At 48.8% G+C, this 24,704-nt stretch overlaps 1 protein-coding gene across 5 annotated transcripts; it reads right to left on the reverse strand.

The window, feature by feature from the left end:
• Positions 1–2,459: 2,459 nt before the first annotated feature.
• Positions 2,460–23,209, reverse strand: LOC102126622 (protein PMS2CL). Of its 5 annotated transcripts, XM_074034392.1 has the most exons (9): positions 23,086–23,209; positions 22,708–22,843; positions 21,041–21,099; positions 19,280–19,377; positions 16,779–16,878; positions 13,582–13,666; positions 10,448–11,619; positions 6,690–6,859; positions 2,460–2,753 (listed from the first exon to the last, which is right to left on the reverse strand). In XM_074034392.1, the coding sequence occupies exons 3-7, from the start codon at positions 21,053–21,055 to the stop codon at positions 10,817–10,819; spliced, it is 1,101 nt and encodes a 366-aa protein (XP_073890493.1). In that variant the 5' UTR covers positions 21,056–21,099; positions 22,708–22,843; positions 23,086–23,209; the 3' UTR covers positions 2,460–2,753; positions 6,690–6,859; positions 10,448–10,816. The 5 variants fall into 5 exon arrangements, with proteins under 5 accessions (XP_073890493.1, XP_073890495.1, XP_073890498.1 ...); XM_074034394.1 differs by lacking the exons at positions 16,779–16,878; positions 19,280–19,377; XM_074034397.1 differs by lacking the exons at positions 19,280–19,377; positions 21,041–21,099 and having other exon boundaries at positions 22,708–23,091.
• Between the last annotated feature and the right edge of the window lie 1,495 nt (positions 23,210–24,704).

Below are 24,704 nucleotides of genomic sequence, written 5' to 3' on the forward strand. Positions count from 1 at the left end.
CGCGCGCCAGCGCCAAGTAGGTGTCCCGCCCTTGCTGGTCCTGAGGGCCTAGGGGAAAGGCTGGGCGCTGCACGCAGCAGGCCAGGGGTTTCCCAGCTCTGCTATCTGCTTCTTCATAAAATAGGAATAACGCAGGCCTTAGTTTTCCCATTGCTGCCGTAAACAAATTACCAAAAATTTAGTGGCTTGAAGCAACACAAATTTATTATCCTACAGTCTGTAAACTAGGCCCACAGTGCTGGTTCCTTCCAGAGGCTCCGGTGAAGCATCCGTTTCCTTGCCTTTTCCAGCTTTTCCAGAAGCGGTCCCCAACCTTTTTGGCACCAGAGACCGGTTTCACAGAAGGCAATTTTTCCACGGATGGGGGTAGGGAATGGTTTCAGGATGATTCAAGCGCATTGCATTTACTGTGCATTTTATTTCTATTATTATTACATTGTAATATATAATTAATTCTACAACTCACCATCATAGACTCAGTGGGAGCCTGAGCTTGTTTTCCTGCAACTAGACGGTCCTATCTAGGGGTGATGGGAGAAAGTGACAGATCATCAGGCATCAGATTCTCTTAAGGAGTGTGCAACCTACATCCCTCGCGTGTGCAGTTCACAATAGGGTTTGTGCTCCTATGAGAATCTAATGCCCACCGCTGATATGACAGGAGGTGGCGCTCAGGTGGTAACACCAGCCATGGGGACTGGATCTAAATACAGATGAAGTTTCGCTGGCTTGCCTGCCCCTAACCTGCTGTGCGCCCTGGTTCCCAACAGGCCATGGACCACTACTGGTCTGTGGCTGGAGTGCTGGAATCCCTCTTCCAGAGGCTGCTTGCAATCCTTGACTAGTGGTACCTCTTTCCATCTCCAAAACCAGCAAGGCTGCCTCTCTCTGGCCAGCAGGGAAAGGTCTCCACCTTCAAAGGACTCACCCAATGGACTGGGCCCACCCAGACAATCCAGGATAATCTCTCTACTGCAAGATCCTTAACTCGGCCAGGCAGTATGGCTCACACCTGTAATCTCAGCACTTTGGGAGGCCGGGGCAGGTGGATCACCTGAGGTCAGGAGTTCAAGACCAGCCTGGCCAGCATGCAACACGGTGAAACCCTGTCTCTACTAAAAATACAAAAATTAGCCAGCTGTGGTTGTGAGCACCTGTAATCCCAGCTACTCAGGAGGCTGAGGTGGGAGAATCACTTCAACCTGGGAGGCAGAGGCTGCAGTGAGCTGAGATCACGCTATTGCACTCCAGCCTGGGCAACAGGAGCGAAACTTCAAAAAAAAAAAAATTCTTCAATCACACCTGCCAAGTCCCTTCTGCCATGTGAGGCAGCCTGGTCACAGGTTCTGGGGATTAGGACACAGCTGTCTTGGGGGCTGTAATCCTGCCACAGCTGCCAGTCTGCAGAGTTTGTAAGTGGGATCCTGCAGACGCCAGCACAGTGCCAGACACGATGGCACAGTTACTACTGTACTGCCTCCTCCATCCAAGGGATTCTGAAGCAGGAAGGGGAGCCCTCTCTTCCTTGAAGCCCAGTCTGGGGAAGGGGTGGGGCAGCGGGGGAGTCACATCCATCCTCACTGGGCCCCCAAGAGGACATCTTTACTTCCATTTTCAGCCCAGTTCAAACAGGACAAGGTTCCATGAAAACGACTTGAAAAGACAGACAGGGATTCTTATATTCCCAGAACCACTCAAGGCCAGTAACTGGAATGTTCTATAGTTCACACCCTGAGGAACCAAATCACAGCATCAAATTATGGGAAAATCAAACTCTTTTTGCTCCCCTGCGAGGACAGCACTTTGCTACCTTGGCCGCACAGAGGAATGTTTAAAAATAATGACCCCTGTCCCATCCAGTCATTGTCTTCCAGCCAGGCAGAGAATCCCCCTTGTTTAAAAATTTAATGTGAATCAGGACTGAGAATCACTAACCCAAAAGGACCCTAATTTTAAATTTATGAAATTAAACAAAGATGAATTTAATTATTGTTAAGGGTTGAAAGTTATACACTAAACTATGTCCAGCCAGAGCAGAGGGCTGAGTGACTTCCACAGCGGTTTGTTTTGAGACGACGTCTCACTCTGTCGCCCAGGTTGGAATGCAATGGCACGATCTTGGCTCACTACAACCTCCATCTCCCGGGTTCAAGAGATTCTCCTGCCTCAGCCTCCCGAGTAGCTGGGATTACAGGCATGCGCCACCACTCCTGGCTAATTTTGCATTTTTAGTAGAGGAGGGGTTTCTCCATGTTGGTCAGGCTGGTCTCAAACTCCTGACCTCAGGTGATCCGCCTGCCTCCGCCTCCCAAAGTGCTGGGATCACAGGCATGAGCCACCACGCCCGGCCCAAGTGTTCTTATTTTTATAAAATATGTTCCTGCCTGGATACACACACACACACACACACACGAGCGCATGCAAACAGAGAAAAAAAATTTGCAAGCAATGCTCCATCTGGTTTGAAAAGGTTCTCAAGATCACTTTTAAATGGGTCTGATGTGTATTTTTTTTTTTAAGTAGCAGGTTCATTTGAAAACAAAAAAGGTTAGTGAAGACTCTGTCTTTCAAAACATAAAAATCTGCAATAAAACCGATGATTCCATACAGTGACTACTGTCAGTTCTGCGAAATGACACCCAGGTTGGCTACGTGTCTCATGGTTGGCCTTCCATGGGGACAGTTTCGGGGTGGTCCATGTGGGTGATCAGTTTCTTTATCTCGCTTGTGTTAAGAGCAGTTCCAATCATCACCTGAGGACGAGACACAATGGTTCAACGTTTTAAAAGTTTTTTTGACATCAGAATGGCAGTTCTTCAGAAGCACTGTTGTCTAAAATGAGACTGGACAAGATTACAGCTCAAAAACCACCTTCTCTGAAAAACCTTCCCCCAGAGAAGCCTAGGTTCTAGATCTCAGCCCTCCACCTTTCTGTGACATCAGGTCCCTTGTGGCTGCTTCGAGGTGGCACTGCCTCCACTCGACACGACCACACCTGTCCCGAACGCAGCCACTCTCAGCGGCCACCCTGCCCTCTTGCCCTGGCAGGTGCAGCAGCCTCCCGGCTGGGCTCCCCGCCCCACTGCGAGCCCTCCAAGCCGCTCTCCACTCAGCAGCCAGTGATTACGTCTAAAGCGCTGTCAGGTCATGTCGTTCCGCTCCACGGCTTCCCCCTCACCTGAACAAAAGCCCCCGTCTGTCCCTGACTTGGCCCTCACTGGGCTGTGCCTGCACCCCCACCTCCAAGCACGAATGCCTCCCTTCCTCACCCCAGCTGCACTGCTACTCCCTTCCTCTTGCACATCAAGCAAACACCTGCCTCAGGGCTGCGGCACTGCCGGGACCCTCTCCCCCAGTGGGTGCAGGCGTCACTCCCCCTCTGTTGAGCTCCACCCTGCTGCCCTGGCAGGGTACTCTAGCCCTGGCCCTGCTGCCTCCCTGCCATGGGTCCTCTGACAGGAAGGAGAGGAGACAAGCCTGAAGCGCTCTGTCGCCTCCCTTCTTCCTGTAGCACCGAGGGCTCGCCATGTGCCAAGCACAGTCGGAAAGCGGCGACAGCAGTGACAGCAGTGACGGCAGGGTTCCACCAGGTCGGAGGAGGACAGATAACCAACAAGTCAACAGAGAACCAAGACAGACGGCGCCCAGGAGAGGGGGCCTGCTCAGGTGTGGGGAGGGGGTGAAGGGTGAAGGTGGCAAACCCAGGTAGAGAGGAGCGTAGGGAGAACAGGTGTAAGGCGGGGAGGAGACTGGGCGAGTGTGGAACTGGAAGGCGGCTACATGGCTGGAAGCGTGGTGGGGAGGAGATGGGGCTGGAAGGGTGGGCAGGGCTCAGAGCAGGGGCCTCGTGGGCAGGCAGTGACAACACCGGAGACGGAGGAGTAGGCCAGGGTGGGAGGGAAGCAGCAGCCTGTGGTTCCCCGGGCCCCGAGTCACACTAAAGACTCAGGACGTCAAAACTGACCAGCTGTGAGCTCAGCGCCACACTCTCACTCACAGACGCCAAGACTGGAAGGTCCATATTAGGTCTTGTTTTTTTTGCGAGGCAGGGGGTGGTGGGAAACCCTGTTGCCCAGGCTGGAGTGCAGCAGTGCGATCTCAGCTCACTGCACCTCCGCCTCCATGATTCAAGCAATTCTCCCGCTTCCGCCTCCCGAGTAGCTGGGATTACAGGTGCTCGCCACCACACCCTGCTAATTTTTGTACTTTTAGTTGGGGTGGGGTTTCACCATGTTGGCCAGGCTGGTTTCAAATTCCTGACCCCAGGTAATCAACCCACTTCCACCTTCCAAAGTGCTGGGATTACAGGTGTGAGTCACTACACCCAGCCCATATTAGGTCTTTATCAAAGCAACACTGTGGCTAGAACTCAGACTCTGGGCCCTCTTCTAATTAAATTCTGCCTTTGAGTCATTTCATCTAATCTCATGGCTGTAAGTTACACCTGATGCTCCCACAGCAGGCTCCATCCCACCCACTCCCCACGTGGCCCCCAGCTGCTGCTCTCCCCAGCTGCCCCAGTCAAGGCACCCCTTCCAGTCTGTTCTCTCTCCAGCAGCTGCAATCATGGGACTCCTAGTCCGTTCTCTCCAGTGGCTCCCGCCACACACAGCACAGACCCCAGGGTCTAGGCATGACCGGCAATGCTCTACGTAGCTGTCCTCTGGTCGCCGCTCTGCTCACTCCCTTCCCCTCTCCAGGGACACAATCGGCCTCTGGCTTCAGTCTTCCTACTTCCTCCACTTGGAAAGTTCTTACCCAAGAGGGCTCCAGCCTACTTTTTTTTTTTTTGAGACAAGGTCTTACTCTGTCACCCAGGCTGGAGTACAGTTGCGTGATCTTGGCTCACTGCAACCTCGACCTCCCCGGCTCAAGTGATCCTCCCACCTCAGCCTCCTGAGTAGCTGCTGACTGCAGGCACCCGCCACCACGCCTGGCTAATCTTTTAATTTCCCCACCTTTTAGATGGCAGCTGAGATGCCACCTGCCCAGATGCCGTTCCCTGACCACCATCTCACCTGGTCACCATGTTTTTCTGTAGTCATTTCCTGTCCCAAAATGCTGTTTTAGGCTGAGCGTGGTGGCTCACGCCTGTAATCCCAGCACTTTGGGAGGCCCAAGCGGGCAGATCATGAGGTCAGGAGATCGAGACCAGCCTGACCAACACAGTGAAACCCCGCCTCTATTAAAAATATAAAAATTAGCCAGGTGTGACGGCACGCGCCTGTAGTCCCAGCTACTCTGGAGGCTGAGGCAGGCGAATCGCTTGAACCCGGGAGGTGGAGGTTGCAGTGAGCTGAGATCACACCACCGCACTCCAGCCTGTTAGCAGAGCAAGACTCCGTCTCAAAAACAAACAAACAAACAAAAGCACTGTTTGAATCTGTTGGCTGTGCTCACTGGCATCTAATGGGTGTCGTTTATTTGTGGTGATGTCTGTTTCTCCCCACTGTCCGCTCCACAGGGGCAGGGGCCGCAGCCGCCTTGTTACCTCTCTGTCCCCAGCGCCTGGAGCAGGGCGGCGCCACAGCAGGGGCTCAAGGAGCATCTGCTGAATAAGTAAAGGAATGGCATCCTGGCCTTTCCCAATGGCCAGCTGATACAGAGTCACTTTTCTTGGACATCAGGCTACTCCCCACTGCAGGCGTAGCCCCTGCTACCACCTTCCAACACCAACCAGAGCAGCGGCAGTGGTGCCACGTGCAACGACAACCACAGCACCCCGTGAAGCACCTGCTGCCTCGATGACTCTGCAGAACCTTGTCTAATGTCGCCGAGTCCTGGCAGCAGCAAATCTTTATGTACTAGTGTTGTTAGGACCCCTAAGGTCCATAGATGAACAAGGAGCCTCAACCACTAACTGTGTTAGAGTCAACGAAAGCTCTGAGATAGAATACTGGCAGGCAGCGGTGGCTCATGCCTGTAATTCCAGCACTTCGGGAGGCTGAGGCAAGGGGCAAAAGGAGACCATGTTTCTACAGAAAATTTAAACATTAGCTGGGCGTGGTGGTACGTGCCTGTATCACAGCTACTCGGAAGACAGAGGCAGGAGGATTGCTTCAGCCGGGGAGGTCAAGGCTACAGTGAGCTGTGATTGTGGCACTACACTCCAGCCTGGGCGACAGAGGGAGATCCCGTCTTAAAAAAAGAAAATACTTTTTTTTTTTTTTCTTTGAGACACAGTCTCGCTCTGCTGCCCAGGCTGGAGTGCAGTCGTGTGAACTCGGCTCACTGAAGCTCCGCCTCCCAGGTTCTCACCATTCTCCTGCCTCAGCCTCCCAAGTAGCTGGGACTACAGGTGGCCACCACCACACCCGACTAATTTTTTTGCATTTTTTGGTAGAGATGGTGTTTCACCATGTCAGCCAGGATGGTCTCGATCTCCTGAACTCGTGATCCTCCCGCCTCGGCCTACCAAAGTGCTGGGATTAGAGGCTTGAGCCACCGCGCCCGGCCACGAATACTGTTTAACTGAGGTAACAAAAGAGCAATAAGTATGAGTTCAAGGTCCCAGAGAATGCAGACTACATAGATGCTCAGCTATGATGTTCCACGTAGCTCTGTGTAAAATGACTCCTGGCAATCACAAGGGCGTTTAACAGCCTTGACCAACTCAGGAGCTGGGCTGAGACCTTCCTCAGACTGCAAGCTGGAGCAGCTGAGCTGACAGCCGGGCTTTCTTTACTCACCGACTTCCGACAGGCTCTGGAGGCAAACATCTGCTTGACTTGGGACGGCCGGCACATGACCCCAGGGCTGTCGCTTAGCAAAAAGATCAGTTCATCGATGTCCTGGGGTCCGAAGGTCCAGTTTTTACTAGTTGGCAAGGAAATCAATTTAGCCCTTTCAGTCACTGGAGCTAAAAGAATACAATTTTGAGAAAAACCCATGACTTGAGAGACACATTTCACTTGAAAGCTACCTAGAGTGAACATCTGAGGCTGGACACGGTGGCTCACGCCTGTAATCCCAGCACTTTGGGAGGCCGAGGCGGGCGAATCATGAGGTCAGGAAATGGAGACCATCCTGGCTAACACGGTAAAACCCTGGCTCCAATTAAAATACAAAAAAAAAAAAAAAAATTAGCTGGACATGGTGGCGTATGCCAGTAATTCTAGCTACTCGGGAGGCTGAGGCAGGAGCATCGCTTGAACCAGGGAGTCAGAGGTTGCAGTGAGCCGGCATCACGCCACTGCACTCCAGCCTGGTGACACAGAGTGACTCCGTCTCAAAAAAAAAAAAAAAATCTGCTCTATGAATACTTATGGAAAAATACATATATACATATACACATATAGACACACATATAAACTATTAAATCTCTTTTTTGAGATGGAGTGTCGCTTTGTTGCCCAGACTGGAGTGCAGTGGTGCGATCTCAGCTCACTGCAACCTCTGTCTCCCAGGTTCAAGCGATTCTCCTACCTCAGCCTCCTGAGTAGCTGGGACTACAGGCATGCACCATCAAGCCCAGCTAATTTTTTTATTTTTAGTAAAGACGAGGTTTCACCATGTTGGCCAGGCTGGTCTTGAACTCCTGACCTCAAGTGATCCACCTGCCTCGGCCTCCCAAAGTGCTGGGAATACAGGCGTGAGCCACCGCGCCCGGCCTACTTCATTCTTTTTAATGGCCGCATAGGAAGTCACTGCACGGATGTACCATAATTTGTCTGTCAAATTCCCAACTAAAGCACATTTCGGTTGTTTCCAATTTCAATCGTGCACTCAAAGCTGCAACAAAGACTTCTGTGCATAAACCTGCTCATCTGTGGGTGCATTTCCGGGAGATAGACACTAGAGGGAGAATCACATATGTACTTTTTGATGGGAAATCTGAGAAAATGCACATTGCCACCAGTGGTGTCTAAGAGTATCTATTGGCCAATACTGGATATCAACCCTTCTAATCTCTGCCAGGCCGACCCCTGGGTCCTTTGCTGGGTGGCTTCAACATCTAATGTCATTAGATACTATCTTAGTCAATCCGGACAAAAGACAGACACCACCCCTAACCTTCACACGAGAAACTGACACTGTCACTCTCAGTCCCACATAAGTAAATGCGGTGAAAACGGATTTTCCACAGTATCAGTGCTGTAACTGTAAGAAATGACTCTGTTAAAGCAGACGTTTTAAAGCAGACTCTGTTAAACCATGGACGTTTTCTGGTTCTCACCTGGTGGCCTGAGCTGAGGATGAAAGGAGCTGAGATTAGGCCGGGCACGGGCCTGTAATCCCAGCACTTTGGGATTAATGCTCACGCCTGTAATCCCAGCACTTTGGGAGGCTAAGGTGGGCAGATCATTTGAGGTTGGGAGTTCAAGACCAGCCTGGCCAACATGGTGAAACCCTGTCTCTACTAAAAATAAAAGTATTAGCCGGGCGTGGTGGTGGGCACCTGTACTCCCAACTACTTGGGAAACTAAGGCAGAAGAATAGCTTGAACCCAGGAGGCAGAGGTTGCAGTGAGCTGAGATCGTGCCAGTGCACTCCAACCTGGGTAAAAGAGCGAGACTCTGTCTCAAAAAAAAATAAAGGAGCTGATATTGTTGTTTCTTTCTGTAAGTGCTCCAGGAAGACCTGGTCCCATGTCACCATGCTCGTCACCATCACAATCAACCACAGGGGAGAGTCTGGTGAACTGTGAGACCTCCACATGGCATGGATTACTGAGCCCACATTTCCTATTGTGAGGGGCTCCACACAGAGCTCAAATCCAAGTCATAACCAAACCAATCCCCAAATCTTATCTTCGAGGGTCTGTCTCCTGGTACCAATTCCATATCAGTCAGGGTACAATCAAGAGACAAAAACCACACCAGCGATTTTAACAGGGATTCTTTTTAAAAAAAAAAAAAAAAGACAGGATCTTGCTCTGTCACCCAGGCTAGAGTACAATGGCATGGTCATAGCTCATTGCAGCCTCAAACTCCTGGGCTCAAGTGAGCCTCCTGCCTCAGCCTCCTGAGTACCTGGGACTACAGACGTGCAGCAGTGTACTTGGCTTTTTTCTTTAGAGATGGGGTCTCATTTTTTTTTTAGAGATGGGGTCTCATTATATTGCCCAGGCTGGTCTCAAACTCCTAGCCTCAAGTGACTCTCCTGCCTCAGCCTCCCAAAGTGCTAGAATTACAAGGTGTGCACCACCATGCCAGGCCTGAGGAGGAAAAATGTATAACAAAGCATTACACAAACTAGTAAAAGGTGGTTAACTACTATGCTAATAAATACAGGAATGGAAAATGCTACTACCTCTAAGGAAGAGGGAGAGTCCTCAGAAAAGGAACTCTTTTTTTTTTTTTTTGAGATGGAGTTCGCTCCTGTTGCCCAGGCTGGAGTGCAGTGGTGCAATCTCGGCTCGCCACAACCTCCGCCTCCCAGGTTCAAGTGATTCTCCTGCCTCAGCCTCCCGAGTAGCTGGGATTACAGGCGTGCACCACCACATCCCGCTAATTTTGTATTTTTAGTAGAGACAAGGTTTCTCCATGTTGGTCAGGCTGGTCTCGAACTCCTGACCTCAAGTGATCCGCCTGCCTCCGCCTCCCAAAGTGCTGGGATTACAGGTGTGAGCCACCCGTGCCCGTCAGAAAAGGAACTCTTGTAAGAGGCCCCTCCCCACTCAGGCTGAGTTTCAGAGTGAGTGATGACACAGGAACTCCTGCACCGCAGGAGGGAAGGGAAAGGACATCCCAGAAGCATCCCAGATACCAGCACAAATACCACCTCCCCTGGCGCCGATCCCAGGCTCTCCCGGGAATTGTCTGAATGTGCCCTGGTCCCAGTACACAGATAATCTGCTCAAAAGCTGGTGCTGGCCTAAAAGACCCAAGTCTTCCATGTCTTTGGAGTCTATGTCCTGCCACAGAGAACAGTATCTGGCCAGGCGCAGATGCTGGAATTACAACTGTGCACTACCGTGCCCGGCCAATTTTATTGTAGAGACAGGGTCTCCCTATGTTGCCCAGGCTGGTCTTGAACTCCGGGGCTCAAGTGATCCTCCCTCCTCGGCTTGGCTTCCCAAAGTGCAGGGATTACAGGCGAGAGCCACCGCACCCAGCTTCAAAATACTCTTAAGAAAAAACTTCACCTGGCGGGGGGCAGTGGCTCACGTCTGTAATCCCAGCACTTTCAGAGGCCGAGGTGGGTGGATCACCTGAAGTCAGTAGTTCGAGACCAGCCTGGCCAACATGGTGAAACTCCATCTCTACTAAAAATACAAAAAATTAACCAGGCATGGTGGTGCGCACCTGTAATCCCAGCTACAGCTACTCAGGAGGCTGAGGCGGGAGAATTGCTTGAACCCGCGAAGTGGAGGCTGCAGTGAGCCAAGATTGCGCCACTGCATTCCAGCCTGGGCGACAGAGCGAGACTCTGTCTCAAAAAAATAAAAAATAAAATAAATAAAAATTTAAAATAAAAGTAAAAAAGTAAAAAATTAAAATGTTACCTTATCTCTTTCCTTAGTTCATCTTCGGCTGCTTGATTTTCTCCAGGGCAAATCTTTGCCCTAAACTTCCTATAATTCTGTTCACCTTCACTTTGCTGTGTTTCACGATGTAACTGCTTTATTTGTTTAGCTAAAGAATTCATAGAAAAGTCCAGGGCCACAACATTCTTATTACTTTTTTTTTTTTTTTTGAGATGGAGGCTTGCTCTGTCACCCAGGCTGAGTGCAGTGACGCGATCTCGGCTCACTGCAAGCTCCGCCTCCTGGGTTCACACCATTCTCCTGCCTCAGCCTCCTGAGTAGCTGGGACTACAGGCGCCCACCACCATGCCCCCCTAATTTTTTTGTATTTTTAGTAGAGACAGGGTTTCACCGTGTTAGCCAGGAAGGTCTCGATCTTCTGACCTCATGATCCACCCGCCTCGGCCTCCCAAAGTGCTGGGATTTACAGGCATCAGCCACCGCACCTGGCCCCTTCTTATTAATTTTAACGGCTACATCAACCTGAGAGGCTGACACGTTCTGAGTATTTACTAACTTTTGACGAATGTCAGAATTGGAAAGAATTTCTTCTTTTTTAAAACGCTTTGTGTTTGGGGATGCGAGATTAGTTGGCTGAGGCGAAACTCGAAATTTACACGCTGTGTCTTCCTGGTTTGGATGGCAGTCCATATCTGAAAAGGAGTCGTCAGTTTCAGGCGCTTTCTCATGAGAGTCCGCGTGTTCCTGTGAGCCCCTGTCCTCTGGGGAGCTGGCCGCACACTCGCTGCTGCAGTGACTGCCCGTGTCTGGGATGCTGAACCCCTCAGAATCCACGGAAGTGCTGCCGTGCCCCGAGTCCTTCTCCACCTCCGCTCCGTCCGTAGGGTCCCTGGGTCCCTGACCGGAACTCGTTGCCTCTTTCTGAGGTCTCAGGAAGCCTCTGTCAGAGATGGCATCTGAAGTGCTAGAAGATGGCGTACCCCTTTTCTGTCCTGGAGGGCTCCTTCTTGCTTCTGGAGTCTTTGGGCTGTGAGGCTTGTTCTCCGTTGTGTGATGAAGAGAAAAGGCCTCTCGCAGTCTGGATATGGACACGTCCCTTTTTTCTTCTCGAGTCCTTACTGAAGGGGAATGATCCTGCTTTTCTCCCAGGGGCTTTTCCAAATCCGCTGCATGCATTTTTACTAAGTTACCTAAGCAAACGTGAACGGAGAAGAGGGTCAGGGACTATCCTGAAATGGTGAGAGGACGTGCTAATGTGAACAGATACTTCACAAAAGAGGAGATCTGCATGCTAATTACACAAACACGGTTCAATGTTCAAAATAAAACTATAATATGGGCCGGCCAGCACTTTGGGAGGCCAAGGCAGGTGGATCACGAGGCTAGGAGTTTGAGACCAGTCTGCACAACATGGCGAAACCCTGTTTCTACTAAAAATACAAAAATTAGCCGGGTGAGGTGGGGCACATCTGTAATCCCAGCTACCTGGGAAGCTGAGGCACGAGAATCCCTTTAGCCCGGGACGCAGAGGTTGCAGTGAGCCAGATGCTGCCACTGCTCTCCAGACTGGGTGACAGAGCGAGACGGTCTCAAAAAAAACAAGAAACAAAAAACAAAACAAAAAACCAATACAATAAGACATGACCATATAACTCACCAGAATGGGCAAAATCAAAAAACAACAAATTCTCACAAAGATCAGGATCGAGGGGAATGACTGAATGCCTCTGGTAGGAATGAACCTGGTATAGCTGCTTTGAAAAGCTCTCTGGGAATACCTCCTAAATCTGAACGTATGCACACCTGCAACCCAGCATAGTACTCCTATCAGAAGTGCCTATCGGCCGGGCACAATGGCTCACGCCTGTAATCCTAGCCCTTTGAGGTCAGGAGTTCAAGACCAGCCTGGCCAACATGGTGAAACCTTGTCTCTACTAAAAATACAAAAAAAATTAGCAGGGCACAATGGAATACACTTATAATCCCAGATACTATGGAGGATGAGAATGAGGCAGGAGAATCACTTGAACCTGGAAGGCGGGGGTTGCAGTGAGCCAAGATCACTCCACTGCACTCCAGCCTGGGCGACAGAGTGAGACTCCCTCGCAAAAAAAAAAAAAGAACAACAACCTATGCATGTTCGTCAAAAGACATGGATAAGGATGTTCATGACAGCATTCTTCATTATAGCCCCAAACTGGAAACAATTCAAATATTCACAAATTATGGTATCTGACTATAATGGAACACAGTATAGCAAATGAAAAAACGAATCTTGCCACATGACTTGGGTGAATCTCACAAACAAAATAATGAGAAAGAAACAAATCACAGAAAAGGACAGACTGAATAACTTCAAATTAAAAACAGATTAAACTATACTGTTACAGTTTTTTTGTTTGTTTTGAGACGAGTCTCGCTCTGTCACCCAGGCTGGAGTGCGATGGCGCGATCTTGGCTCACTGCAAGCTCCGCCTCATGGTTCACACCATTCTCCTGCCTCAGCCTCCCGAGTAGCTGGGACTACAGGTGTCCGCCACCACGCCCGGCTAATTTTTTGTATTTTTAGTAGAGACGGGGTTTCACCATGTTAGCCAGGATGTCTTGAACTCCTGACCTTAACTTATCCGTTCACCTCAGCCTCCCAAAGTGCTGGGATTATAGGACGTGGATGGTGAAACCCTGAGCAAGACTCTGTCTCCAAAAAAAAAAAAAAAAAAACAAACTTACATGACCATAAATTGTTCTCTCATTCCGGTCAGAGCAGAGCTGTATAATTTCATTTTATTCTTTTTTTTTTTTTTTTTTTTGAGACAGAGTCTCGCTCTGTTGCCCAGGCTGGAGGGCAGTGGCACAATCTCGGCTCACTGCAAGCTCCGCCTCCCAGGTTCATGCCATTCTCCTGCCTCAGCCTCCCGAGTAGCTGGGACTACAGGCACCTGCCACCACGCCCAGCTAATTTTTTGTATTTTGTTTAGTAGAGACGGGGTTTCACTGTGTTAGCCAGGATGGTCTCGATCTCCTGACCTTGTGATCTGCCCGCCTTGGCCTCCCAAAGTGCTGTGATTACAGGCGTGAGCCACCGCGCCCGGCCTCATTTTATTCTTCGAGGCATTAGTCACTAGTTGTACTGAAATGCCAATGGAACTTACCTGAATCAACAGAAATGTTAAGAACAACAAATGGATACTGATGTCGATTATACATGTGGTAGACTTCGTTCACAAGTCTGGAGACCTGCACAAAATACAAGGAGGAGGAAAGAATAAATGACAAATGTTCCCGGCCCCCCCACATTCTAACAACATACTATTCTAACCAACCAGCATGTTCTCAGAAGGAGATTCTTTTTTTGTTTTAATGAGACAAGGTCTCGCCTTGTCACAGGCTGGAGTGCAGTGGAGCAATCATGGCTCACTGCAGCCTCAACCTCCCAGGCTCAAGTCATCTTCCCGCCTCAGCCTGCCATGTAGCTTGGACTACAGGCAGGATTTCTTTTTTCTTTTTTCTTTTTTTTGAGATGGAGTCTCACTCTTGTTACCCAGACTGGAATGTAATGCCGCGATCTTGGCTCACTGCAACCTCCACCTCCAGGGCTCAAGTGATTATCCTGACTCAGCCTCCAGAGTAGCTGGGATTACAGGCACACGCCACCACAATCAGATAATTCTCGTATTTTTAGTACAGACAGGGTTTCACCACGTTGGCCAGGCTGGTCTCGAACTCCTGATCTCAGCTGATCGGCCCGCCTTGGCCTCCCAAAGTGCTAGGATTATAGGCGTGAGTCACTACACCTGGCCTGAGGATACATCTTTTAACAGCTTTACTGAGACGTGACTAACATGGAATAAACTACACATATTTAAAGTGTGCAATTTCACAAATTTTGACATATACACAAACACCTGTGAAACTATCCCCACAATCAAGATAATGAATATATCCATCACCAAAAATTTCCTCACAACTCATGAAGTGATATTTCACTAACCACAGATTCCTAAAACTGAATCTTTTTCCAACCTAAAGTTGCTCTACGAGAAATTCTAGTGAAATGTAGGCACAGCTTAAATATTCATAAAACACATTCAATGTACATAGAAATGTATTTATGACATTAAAATGTCATTAGAAATAAACCAAAATATCACATTAAGTATTAATAGTTACAATTAATAATTATGAATCCATCACACTATAGGTTAAAAAATTTAGAAGTTTAGCAAATTACAAGCAAACTCTAAAGCATCATTAAAAAACAAGGGCCAGGAGCGGTGGCTCACGCCTGTAATCCCAGCACTTTGGGAGGCCGAGGCAGGTGGATTGCCTGAGCTCAGGAGTTCTCGAACAGTGAAACCCCATCTCTACTCAAATACAAAAAATTAGCCAGGCATGGCAGCATGCGCCGGTAATCCCAGCTACTCAGGAGGCTGAGGCAGGAGAATTGCTTGAACCTGGGAGGTGGAGGTTGCAGTGAGCCAAGATCACATCACTGCACTCCGGCCTGGGCGACAGAGCGAGACTCTGTCTAAAAAAAAAAAAGGAAAAACAGAAAATATTACTGAGGTATAATGTTGTGTTGCTAAGATACAAACTCAAAAAACCCATGTAATCATATCAAGATGATCGGTTTACACTTGAGGCAGAAGTAATATGAACCCTTATTTTCCTAGGAAAATAGAAAGAAGAGAAAATATAGAAATCTACAGAAAATATAGAAACCATGTAATCAGTCTATACTGAATGGTGACACAGAATGTTATAAAATATTTAGTTTCTTCAAATAGTTTTAGTTTTTACAATAATAAATATACTGGTGATTAACAAGTGTTTATATATGTATGTATATATACACACAACATATATAACGTACATATTCACAAACACACTCACGTATATGTAATTTTAAAAACTATACACAGAGGCCAGGCACGGTGGCTCACACCTGTAATCCCAGCACTTTGGGAGGCCAAGGCAGGCAGATCATGAGGTCAGGAGTTCAAGATCATCCTGGCCACATGGTGAAATCCCATCTCTACTAAAGATACAAAAAATTAGCCAGGTGTGGTGGTGCGCACCTGTAATCCCAGCTACTTGGGAGGCTGAGGCAGGAGAATCACTTGAACCCAGGAGGTGGAGGTTGCAATGAGCCAAGATCGCGCCATTGCACTCCAGCCTGGGCGACAGAGCAAGACTCTGTCTCAAAAAACCAAAAAAAAGGCCGGGCGCGGTGGCTCAAGCCTGTAATCCCAGCACTTTGGGAGGCCGAGACAGGCGGATCACGAGGTCAGGAGATCGAGACCATCCTGGCTAACATGGTGAAACCCCGTCTCTACTAAAAAATACAAAAAACTAGCTGGGTGAGGTGGCAGGCGCCTGTAGTCCCAGCTACTGGGGAGGCTGAGGCAGGAGAATGGCGTGAACCCGGGAGGTGGAGCTTGCAGTGAGCTGAGATCCGGCCACTGCACTCCAGCCTGGGCAACAGAGGGAGACTCCGTCTCAAAAAAAAAAAAAAAAAAAAAAAAAAAAACCCAACAACAAACAAACAAAAAAAAACCCAACAAATAAAACTGTACACAGATAGATACGCTCCTTGACTTATGATAGGGCTATGCCCTGATAAACCCATAAGTTGAAAATATTGTATGTCAAAAATGCCTTTGTGATAACCTATCTCAGCCTTGCCTCAGAATACTTACATTACTCTATAGGCAAAATAACACAACACCTATTTTATAATAAAATGTTGAATGTCTTCTGTAATTTATTGAATACTATACCGAAAAAAAAAAGGTTACATAGGTATTTGAAGGATGATATCTAAGGCAAAAATAACTTTCGCAACAAGGTAAAGTAGTAGAAAAATACAGATTTTTTTTGAGACACAGTCTCACTCTGTCACCCAGGCTGCAGTGCAGTGGCACAATCTCGGCTCACTGCAACCTCCGTTTCCCAGGTTCAAGCGATTCTCCTGCCTCAGCCTCCCATGTAGCTGGGATTACAGGCGTAGGCCACCACACCTGGCTATTTTTTGTATTTTAGTAGAGACGAGGTTTTGTCATGTTGGCCAGGCTGGTCTCGAACTCCTGGTCTCAAGCAATCCACCCACCCAAAGTGATGGGATGGCAGGCATGAGCCACTGTGCCCGGCCAGAAAAATCTTCAGTTGAAACATCTTAAGTTGGGAGCCATCTGCAGTAGACTTCTGTAAATGCCCAAAATAAGATAACATTAAAGCCATGTTTCTCAAAGTCCTGAGTTCCATGTTATCTGCCTATTATCAGAAAAAAAGTTATCCATTAAAAGTCAAAGGCATAAAGGATAAACTAATACAAAAAAATTGTAAATACCTTTGCGGGGTCACAAGGCCGCCGGTTGATAAAGAAAAACTGTCTGTCTGTTGAACTCCTTCCAACTCCATGCGCGCATTGTGAAATGAAACCTGAGATGCTATTCAACATTAATATGGTGAGGACAGGATTCCAGAGTGAAAAGGATTAGAAATACGATCACATGGCAAATTCTTAAAGTGAAATGAAAACAAAACCCCAGGTGACGAAAGCGTCATTATTGCAGTGCATTATTGCTGTGCTCCAAATCTTGATGAGTCATCAAAGAACCAGACCTCCTGGAATGCTCTGAAGCTCCTACAGTCAAGCAATGCACCACAGGCGATGCAGTGGGTCCAACACTGATGTGTTGCAGCTCTCCTTATCCTTCCTGATAAATCCTCCGTAAGAGGAGTGGGTCTCGCTTCAAATGCATTCTCAGAACCTCCGTACTGCCGCTCCTGGTTTGTCAATGAAGTCTAACCACTTGTGCTCAGGATTCTGCCCACATTCCCCCCCCTTTCACAATCTCCTGGTTAGGAAGCTTGTATCTCACGTCTTGGTAAAGCGTTTGCTTCACATGAGACCCACCCCGGGGACACCGGCGTTTCCGGAAGAACACCACCTTCACACGAAGACACGAAGCTCCGTGTTTACAATCTCAGGCATAGGCCAAAAGCAAGTGGACGAGGAATAAGAAATATAGATCTAGGCCGGGCGCGGTGGCTCAAGCCTGTAATCCCAGCACTTTGGGAGGCCGAGACGGGCGGATCACGAGTTCAGGAGATCGAGACCATCCTGGCTAACACGGTGAAACCCCGTCTCTACTAAAATACAAAAAAAATTAGCCGGGCGAGGCGGCGGGCGCCTGTAGTCCCAGCTACTCGGGAGGCTGAGGCAGGAGAATGGCGTGAACCCGGGAGGCGGGGCTTGCAGTGAGCTGAGATCCGGCCACTGCACTCCAGCCTGGGCAACACAGCCAGACTCTGTCTCAAAAAAAAAAAAAAAAAAAAAAGAAATATAGATCTAAACGCAAAAAACAAACAAAAAGAAATAGAGATCTTAGGCTGGGTGTGGTGGCTCATGCCTGAAATCCCAGAGCCTTGGGAGGCCAAGGTGGGCAGATCACCTGAAGTCAGGAGTTCAAGACCAGCCTGGGCAACAAGGTGAAACCCCATCTTCACTAAAAATACAAAAAATCAGCCGGGCCTGGTGGTGCACACCTGTAGTTGCAGCTTCTCGGGAGGCTGAGGCAGGAGTATCGCTTAAACCTGGCAGGTGGAGGTTGTAGTGAGCCAAGATCATGGCACTGACCTCCAGCCTAGACAACAGAGTGAGACTCCATCTCAAAAAAAATATACACACACACACACACACACACACACACAGATATATACTTTTACATATATAGAGATATTGTATATATCTATATATATTTTAATATATCCATCTACATATATTTTTATATATATCTATATGTAGATATATATATAAAAATAAAGAGAGAGATTTCTCTTTTTACAGGACCAATCCTACTTATGGAAGTGTCTGTTTTCTTATGCTAAAACTAATGACACTAAACTGCCTTCATCACTGGCCAGAAAAGTCAAAATCATTTAAAATGATAAAATAATTTAAAAGTTAGTCTAACTAAACAGAGCCTTAAAAAAGACTAACTCAACAGAAAACCACCTGAAATGTACCAGTAACTGGGAACATGGTTTGAATTAAGTAATTGAGTCCTTTGTATAAATCATCTTTCTTAGCAATAGCACTGCTCACAGTTTTATAAAGGACATAAAAAACTATTATCCCTAGCCAGGCGCGGTGGCTCACGCCTATAATCCCAGCACTTTGGGATGCCAAGGTGGGCGGATCATGTAAGGTCAGGAGTTCGAGACCAGCCTGGTCAACATGGAGAAACCCCTGTCTCTACTAAAAATACAAAATTAGCCAGGCGTGGTAGTGCGTGCCTGTAGTCCCAGCTACTCAGAAGGCTGAGGCAGGAGAACTGCTTGAACTCAGGAGGCAGAGGTTGCAGTGAGTCAAGATAGCGCCATTGCACTCCAGCCTGGGCAACAGAGTGAGACTCTGTCTCTTAAAAAAAAAAAAAAACAGGCCGGGCGCAGTGGCTCAAGCCTGTAATCCCAGCACTTTGGGAGGCCGAGACAGGCGGATCATGAGGTTAGGAGATCGAGACCATCCTGGCTAGCACGGTGAAACCCCGTCTCTACTAAAAAATACAAAAAACTAGCTGGGCGAGGTGGCGGGCGCCTGTAGTCCCAGCTACTCGGGAGGCTGAGGCAGGAGAATGGCATAAACCCGGGAGGCGGAGCTTGCAGTGAGCTGAGATCCGGCCACTGTACTCCCGCCTGGGCGACAGAGCAAGACTCCGTCTCAAAAAAAAAAAAAAAAAAAAAAAGACATGAAACTATTAGCCCTAAAATCACTATCTTTAAAAAAAAAAAAAACTCTCAGGATAAAATCTTTAATTGTAGTTCTCTTGCCAGCAATCTACTTACTAAAAAAGATTATGCAGAGCATCCGAACAGCTCAGACCATACTCTTCACACACGGAGTCACTAGGGGGCAGCTGAACAAAAGGAATGAGGCTTTGCAACTAAAACAAACAAATTCACATTTACTTCCTAATAAAGACAGAGCGGACTTGTTTTCTTTCCTAGTCAAGCTATCCACATTACGAGCACAAAAAAATTAAAAGAATCTTTTCTTTGTTTTGGTTTTTGAGACAGGGTCTCCCTCTATTGCCCAGGCTGGAGTGCAATGGCTCAGTCATACCTCATTGCAGCGTCAAACTCGTGGGTTCAAGCCATCCTCCTGCTCAGCCTCCCGAGTGAGCAGCTGGAACTACATTAACATTCATTCACATTCATTAACATTCATTAACTTCAATTATACACAAATACAAATATTATACCCTAATATGCAATAGTACGCATGATATATGTGACATATGTATTTCAATTACACACAAGCACATATATACAGTTTGCGTGTAAACACACACACACACACACACACACACACACACACACACACATTTATGCCTCAGTCTTCTTGGTCCAAAAGTCAGGATTTTACTTAACAGGGAAAAACTACATACCTCCCACTAAGATCAAGAACAAGATATTAATAAAATGCTCATTATCTACAATTAGAGAAAACAATTAGAGGAATATAAGAAAAAGTAAAAGTGCTCAGGCACGGTGGCTCACACCTATAATCCCAACACTTTGGGAGGCCGAGGCGGGCAAATCACCTGAGGTCAGGAATGAGACCAGCCTGGACAACATGGTGAAACCCCATCTCTATTAAAATAAAAATTAAAAAAAATTAGTTGTATTATTAAGGTCAACTTAATAGTACAAAGATATCAGTTACCCTAAATTACTTTATAAACATGCAATCTCAATAAAAATACCAAAAAGCTTTTTCCTGGAACTAGATAAGCTGACACTACAGTTCACATGAGGTGGAAGAAAATCAAAAACAGCTCAGGGAAAAACACCATTTGGACATGGATAAAAGTGGATCCAGGCCTTGAGACCATCCTGGCTAACACGGTGAAACCCCATCTCTACTAAACAAAATACAAAAATTAGCTGGGCGTGGTGGCGGGCACCTGTAGTCCCAGCTACTCCAGTGGCTAAGGCAGGAGAATGGTGTGAACCCAGGAGATGGAGCTTGCAGTGAGCCAGGCACTCCAGCCTGGGTGACAGACCAAGACTCCGTCTCAAAAAAAAAAAAAAAAAAAAAAAAACTGGGTCCAGGCCAGGCATGAGCCTGTAATCCCAGCACTCTGGAAAGCTGAGGCAGAAGGATCGCTTGAGGCCAGGAGTTTGAGACCAGCCTAAGCAATACAGTGAGAATACATCTCTAGGCCAGGAGCAGTGGCTCACGCCTGTAATCCTAGCACTTTGGGAGGCCGAGGCGGGCAGATTGCCTGAGCTCAGGAGTTCAAGACCAGCCTGGGTGACACGGTGAAACGCAGTCTCTACTAAAATACAAAAAAAAATTAGCCGGGTGTGGCAGCGTGCACCTGTAGTCCCAGCTACGCGGGAGGCTGAGGCAGGAGGATCGTGTGAGCCCAGGAGATTGAGGCTGCAGTGAGTTGTGATCACGTCTCTACACTCCAGCCTGGGTGACAGAGCAAGACCCTATCTCAAAAAAAAAAAGAAAAAGAAAGTATGAATTCTTACAAACCTCTGAAAATTCATCATAAAATAAAGTAGTGGAACATATACACAAGCAGGAAAACTCACCTGCAATGTGTTCATTTTCTGCTGCTCTTGGAAACGTGCAGAGACTGTGGCTGGTAGACCTAGAGGGGGAGAAGCAGGTCATTGAAGTCATAAGTGCTCTGGCTTGCAAAGGCAGGAATCTCCTGCGTAAGAACCACGAAAGAAAGCTCAATAGGCTAACACCCTGTGAACACTCAGCCTGCAAACACTCAGAAGGGCCTAAAAAAGTGATACAGGGTTTCGCCATGTTGGCCAGGCTGGTCTCGAATTCTGGCCTCAAGTGATCAGCCTGCCTCGGCCAACATGGCGAAATCCCCTCTCTACTTAAAAATAACAAAATAATTAGCCAGGCGTAGTGTCACATGCTGGTAGTCCCATCTACTCAGGAGGCTGAGGCACTAGAATCCTTTGAACCTGGAAGGTAGAGGTTGCAGTGAGCCGAAACCACACTGCTCCACTCCAGACTGGGTGAGAGACACTGTCTCAACACACACACACACACACACACACACACACACACAAGAGTGATGGGGAAGCATGCACTTATAACTTTGTAACTCTAAGATAATCAGGTAAGAGTTAGACTTTCATGGGTAACATGACTCCTTTTACAAACAGTCTGCCATCATCAAATACAACATGCAAAAAGAAAAAAAAAATCCCATCATACGGCTAGTGTTTTTTGTGGTTTGTTGAGACAGGGTCTCAATCTACCACCCAGGCTGGAGTGCAGTGTTGCATTCACAGCTCACTGCAGCCTCGACCTCCTGGGCTCCATCTCCTCCCACCTCAGCCTCCTGAGTAGTTGGGACCACAGGTGCATCCCAGCATGTGTGGCTACTTTTGTATTTTTTGTGGAGTCAGGGTGTCCCTATGTTGCCTAGGCTGGTCTCTAACTCCTGGTCTAAAGGAATACTCTTGCCCTAGTCCCGCAAAGTGCTGGGATTACAGGTGTGAGTCACTGCATCCGCCCACATTTCCTTATTGTCTCTTTAAACTGCTTAAAATAAAAAAAGCCATAGGAATTGACTATGTGAGCTCTCAGAAAGGAATGTGTATAAAATATGGCTTTGTTTCTAAATTATCTAACTGAATTTGGTTATTGCTGCACCTAACAATCTTCTATTAAGAAAACTAGGATACGGGAGAAAGAACACTGGCCTGGGAGATAAGACTCCTGAGTTCTACTATGAGCACCTCTACCCACAAAGCCGGTGACCTGGTCAAGTCGTCCACCTGCTAAGGCCCAGGCTCTTCCCCTAGCAACTGAGGCAGCAAGAGAGAATCCCTGCAGACTGTTCCTGCATTACAACCATTCTCCAGGGCAGATCTAAGGGGGGAATCAGCAGACACTTAAATGAGAGAACAGAGGTGCTGACAGACGTTTAGAGGCGGTCGAAATCTGGAGCACGGAGAGGAGGAGGAAGGGCTGTTAGGGGTTAGTGGGGAGTGGAGACGACGTCCGCAGCTGAGGCTGGTGACACCCTACACGTCCCCGTAAGCCTCGTCCTCCCAGATCTTCCCATGCAGCGCCTGTTCGGTGCAGCCGGACCCTGCCCTCAAACCGAAACACACGTCTCTCCTGCAAGCGATCGGGACCCTCCCCCTGCCCCATACTCTAAGGTCCCCAACGCACGGTGACTTTACCCAGGCCCTTCTCGCTCCAGGCCCAAAAACCCAAGACCTACCCGCCTGGGGCTCCGCAGCCTCTGCCCCACGGCTCCCGAGAGGCCGGGGCGGGCCTGCTGTCGCGCGTCTGCTCGCGGGGTCCCCTCCTCTCCACCTCACCAAGGCTGTTCTGCTCCCGACGGGCCCGGGCCGGGCCTAGGGGCAAATCCAAGCGGGTGTCCTTCCCGCGGCCCAGATCCGCCTCCCTGGGGCTCACCGTACAGCAGCGGCCTGGGCCAGGCCGCCGAGGACACACACGGGCCAGGCCCGGGTCCCACCGCCCCTTCGCCTCCGCCACCTCCGCCACCTCCCGCCCGGCCCCTGTGGCCCCAGCGCCGCCGACTCCGGGGCTCACGCTCCGGGATCCCCGCTCGAGCCTCCCTCCGGCCCGCGCGAACCCTGCCCCGCACAGCTCCGCGCCCGCCTAGGTGCTGGCCCTGGCGGTCAGCGTCCAGCCCCGCAAGCTCCGCGATTTCCGTCCACTGGAGGCCAAAGCCTGGGAACCAGAGCAAGCAGCGACCTGAGGCGGCACAGGAAGCGAGGGCAGTGTGGCGGCGGCGCGCATGCGCGAACCTGCACACAGAGAACAGTGCACACGCACAGGAGTGCACCGGAAGTCCGCCTCCCAGGGCCCGCCGCTGGTCGCAGGACAAGTACTGGACTCTATTTCCCGTGAGCCTACGCGCTCCTCAAGTTTAGGGGCTGTTTTAAATGTCTCTACCTCGCCTAAAGGTTAAGAAGCTCTAGGCTATGAGCTTTGGAATCCCTGAACTCTGGACTGAATTTCGCATTTGTCTTTACTCCCTTTTAGGGTCAAGTCCAGGGCTGCCTGACTGGGTCCTGGAGCCCAAGGCCTCTGGGTTAGAACCGAGTTTCCCATAACGAGAAGGAAAGGAAAGGGAGTAACATGGTCACTGCGCTGAAATGCTAAGAGAAGTTTCACTCAAATACTAGGACAGGATAAATGCCCAGCGATGCTTTCCAAGGAAGAAAAAGAAAATAGAATTTGTGGCCGGGCGCGGTGGCTCACGCCTGTAATCTCAGCACTTTGGAGGCTAAGGAGGGCAGATCGCGAGGTGAAGAGATAGACACCAGCCTGGCCAATACGGTGAAACCCTGTCTCTACTAAAAATACAAAAATTAGCTGGGCATGGTGGCGCGTGCCTGTAATCCCAGCTACTCGGGGAGGCTGAGGCAGAAGAATCGCTTGAACCCAGGAGGCGGAGGTTGCAGTGAGCCGAGATCACGCCACTGCACTCCAGCCTGGTGATGGAGCGAGACAACGTAGCTTTTCTAGATCACACAGCGAATGCCTAAAAACTGTAGAGAAATCAGGAAATACACACACAAATCGAACGAAGAAAAGAGATGCCTGTGATCTTACCTTCCCCAGGAGGATTATGTTTAGGGTTACGTTATGTTGACCAAAAAGGGTCAAAGTCTGTAAAGAGTTTTATTCTAGGCCTGTTTGAATGACCATGGCTGGTGACACAGCCTCAGGGGGTCCGGAGAACGTGAGCCCAAAGTGGTTGGGTTACAGCTTGGTTTTATACATCTCAGGGAGATAGCAGTTACAGGCAAAGACATCAATCAATACATGGGAGGTATACATTGGGTCAGCCAGGAAAAGGTTTCAGGTCACTAGTAGATTCAAAGATTGGCACTTGGTTCAGAGTTAAGCATTGGCTGAACAGCTGGAAGACTACATAAAGAAATGGGCCATTGCAGTGGCTCATACCTGTAATCCCAGCATTTTGGGAGGGGGAGCTGGGAGGATCCCTTGAGGCCACGAGTTCAAGGACAGCCTGGGCAACAGAGCAAGACCCCCACCTCTACAAAAAAAAAATTATCCAGGTGTGGTGGTGCCTGCCTGTAGTCCCAGCTAGTCAGGAGGCTGAGATGGGAGGATCGCTTGAGCCTGGGAAGTTGAGGCTACAGTGAGCCATGATGGTGCCACTGCACTCCAGCTTAGGCAACAGAGAAGAAAAGAAAGAAAGAGAGAGAAAGAGAGGAAGGA

Source organism: Macaca fascicularis, chromosome 3 (genome assembly GCF_037993035.2).
Source record: "Macaca fascicularis isolate 582-1 chromosome 3, T2T-MFA8v1.1".
Lineage (NCBI taxonomy): Eukaryota > Metazoa > Chordata > Mammalia > Primates > Cercopithecidae > Macaca > Macaca fascicularis.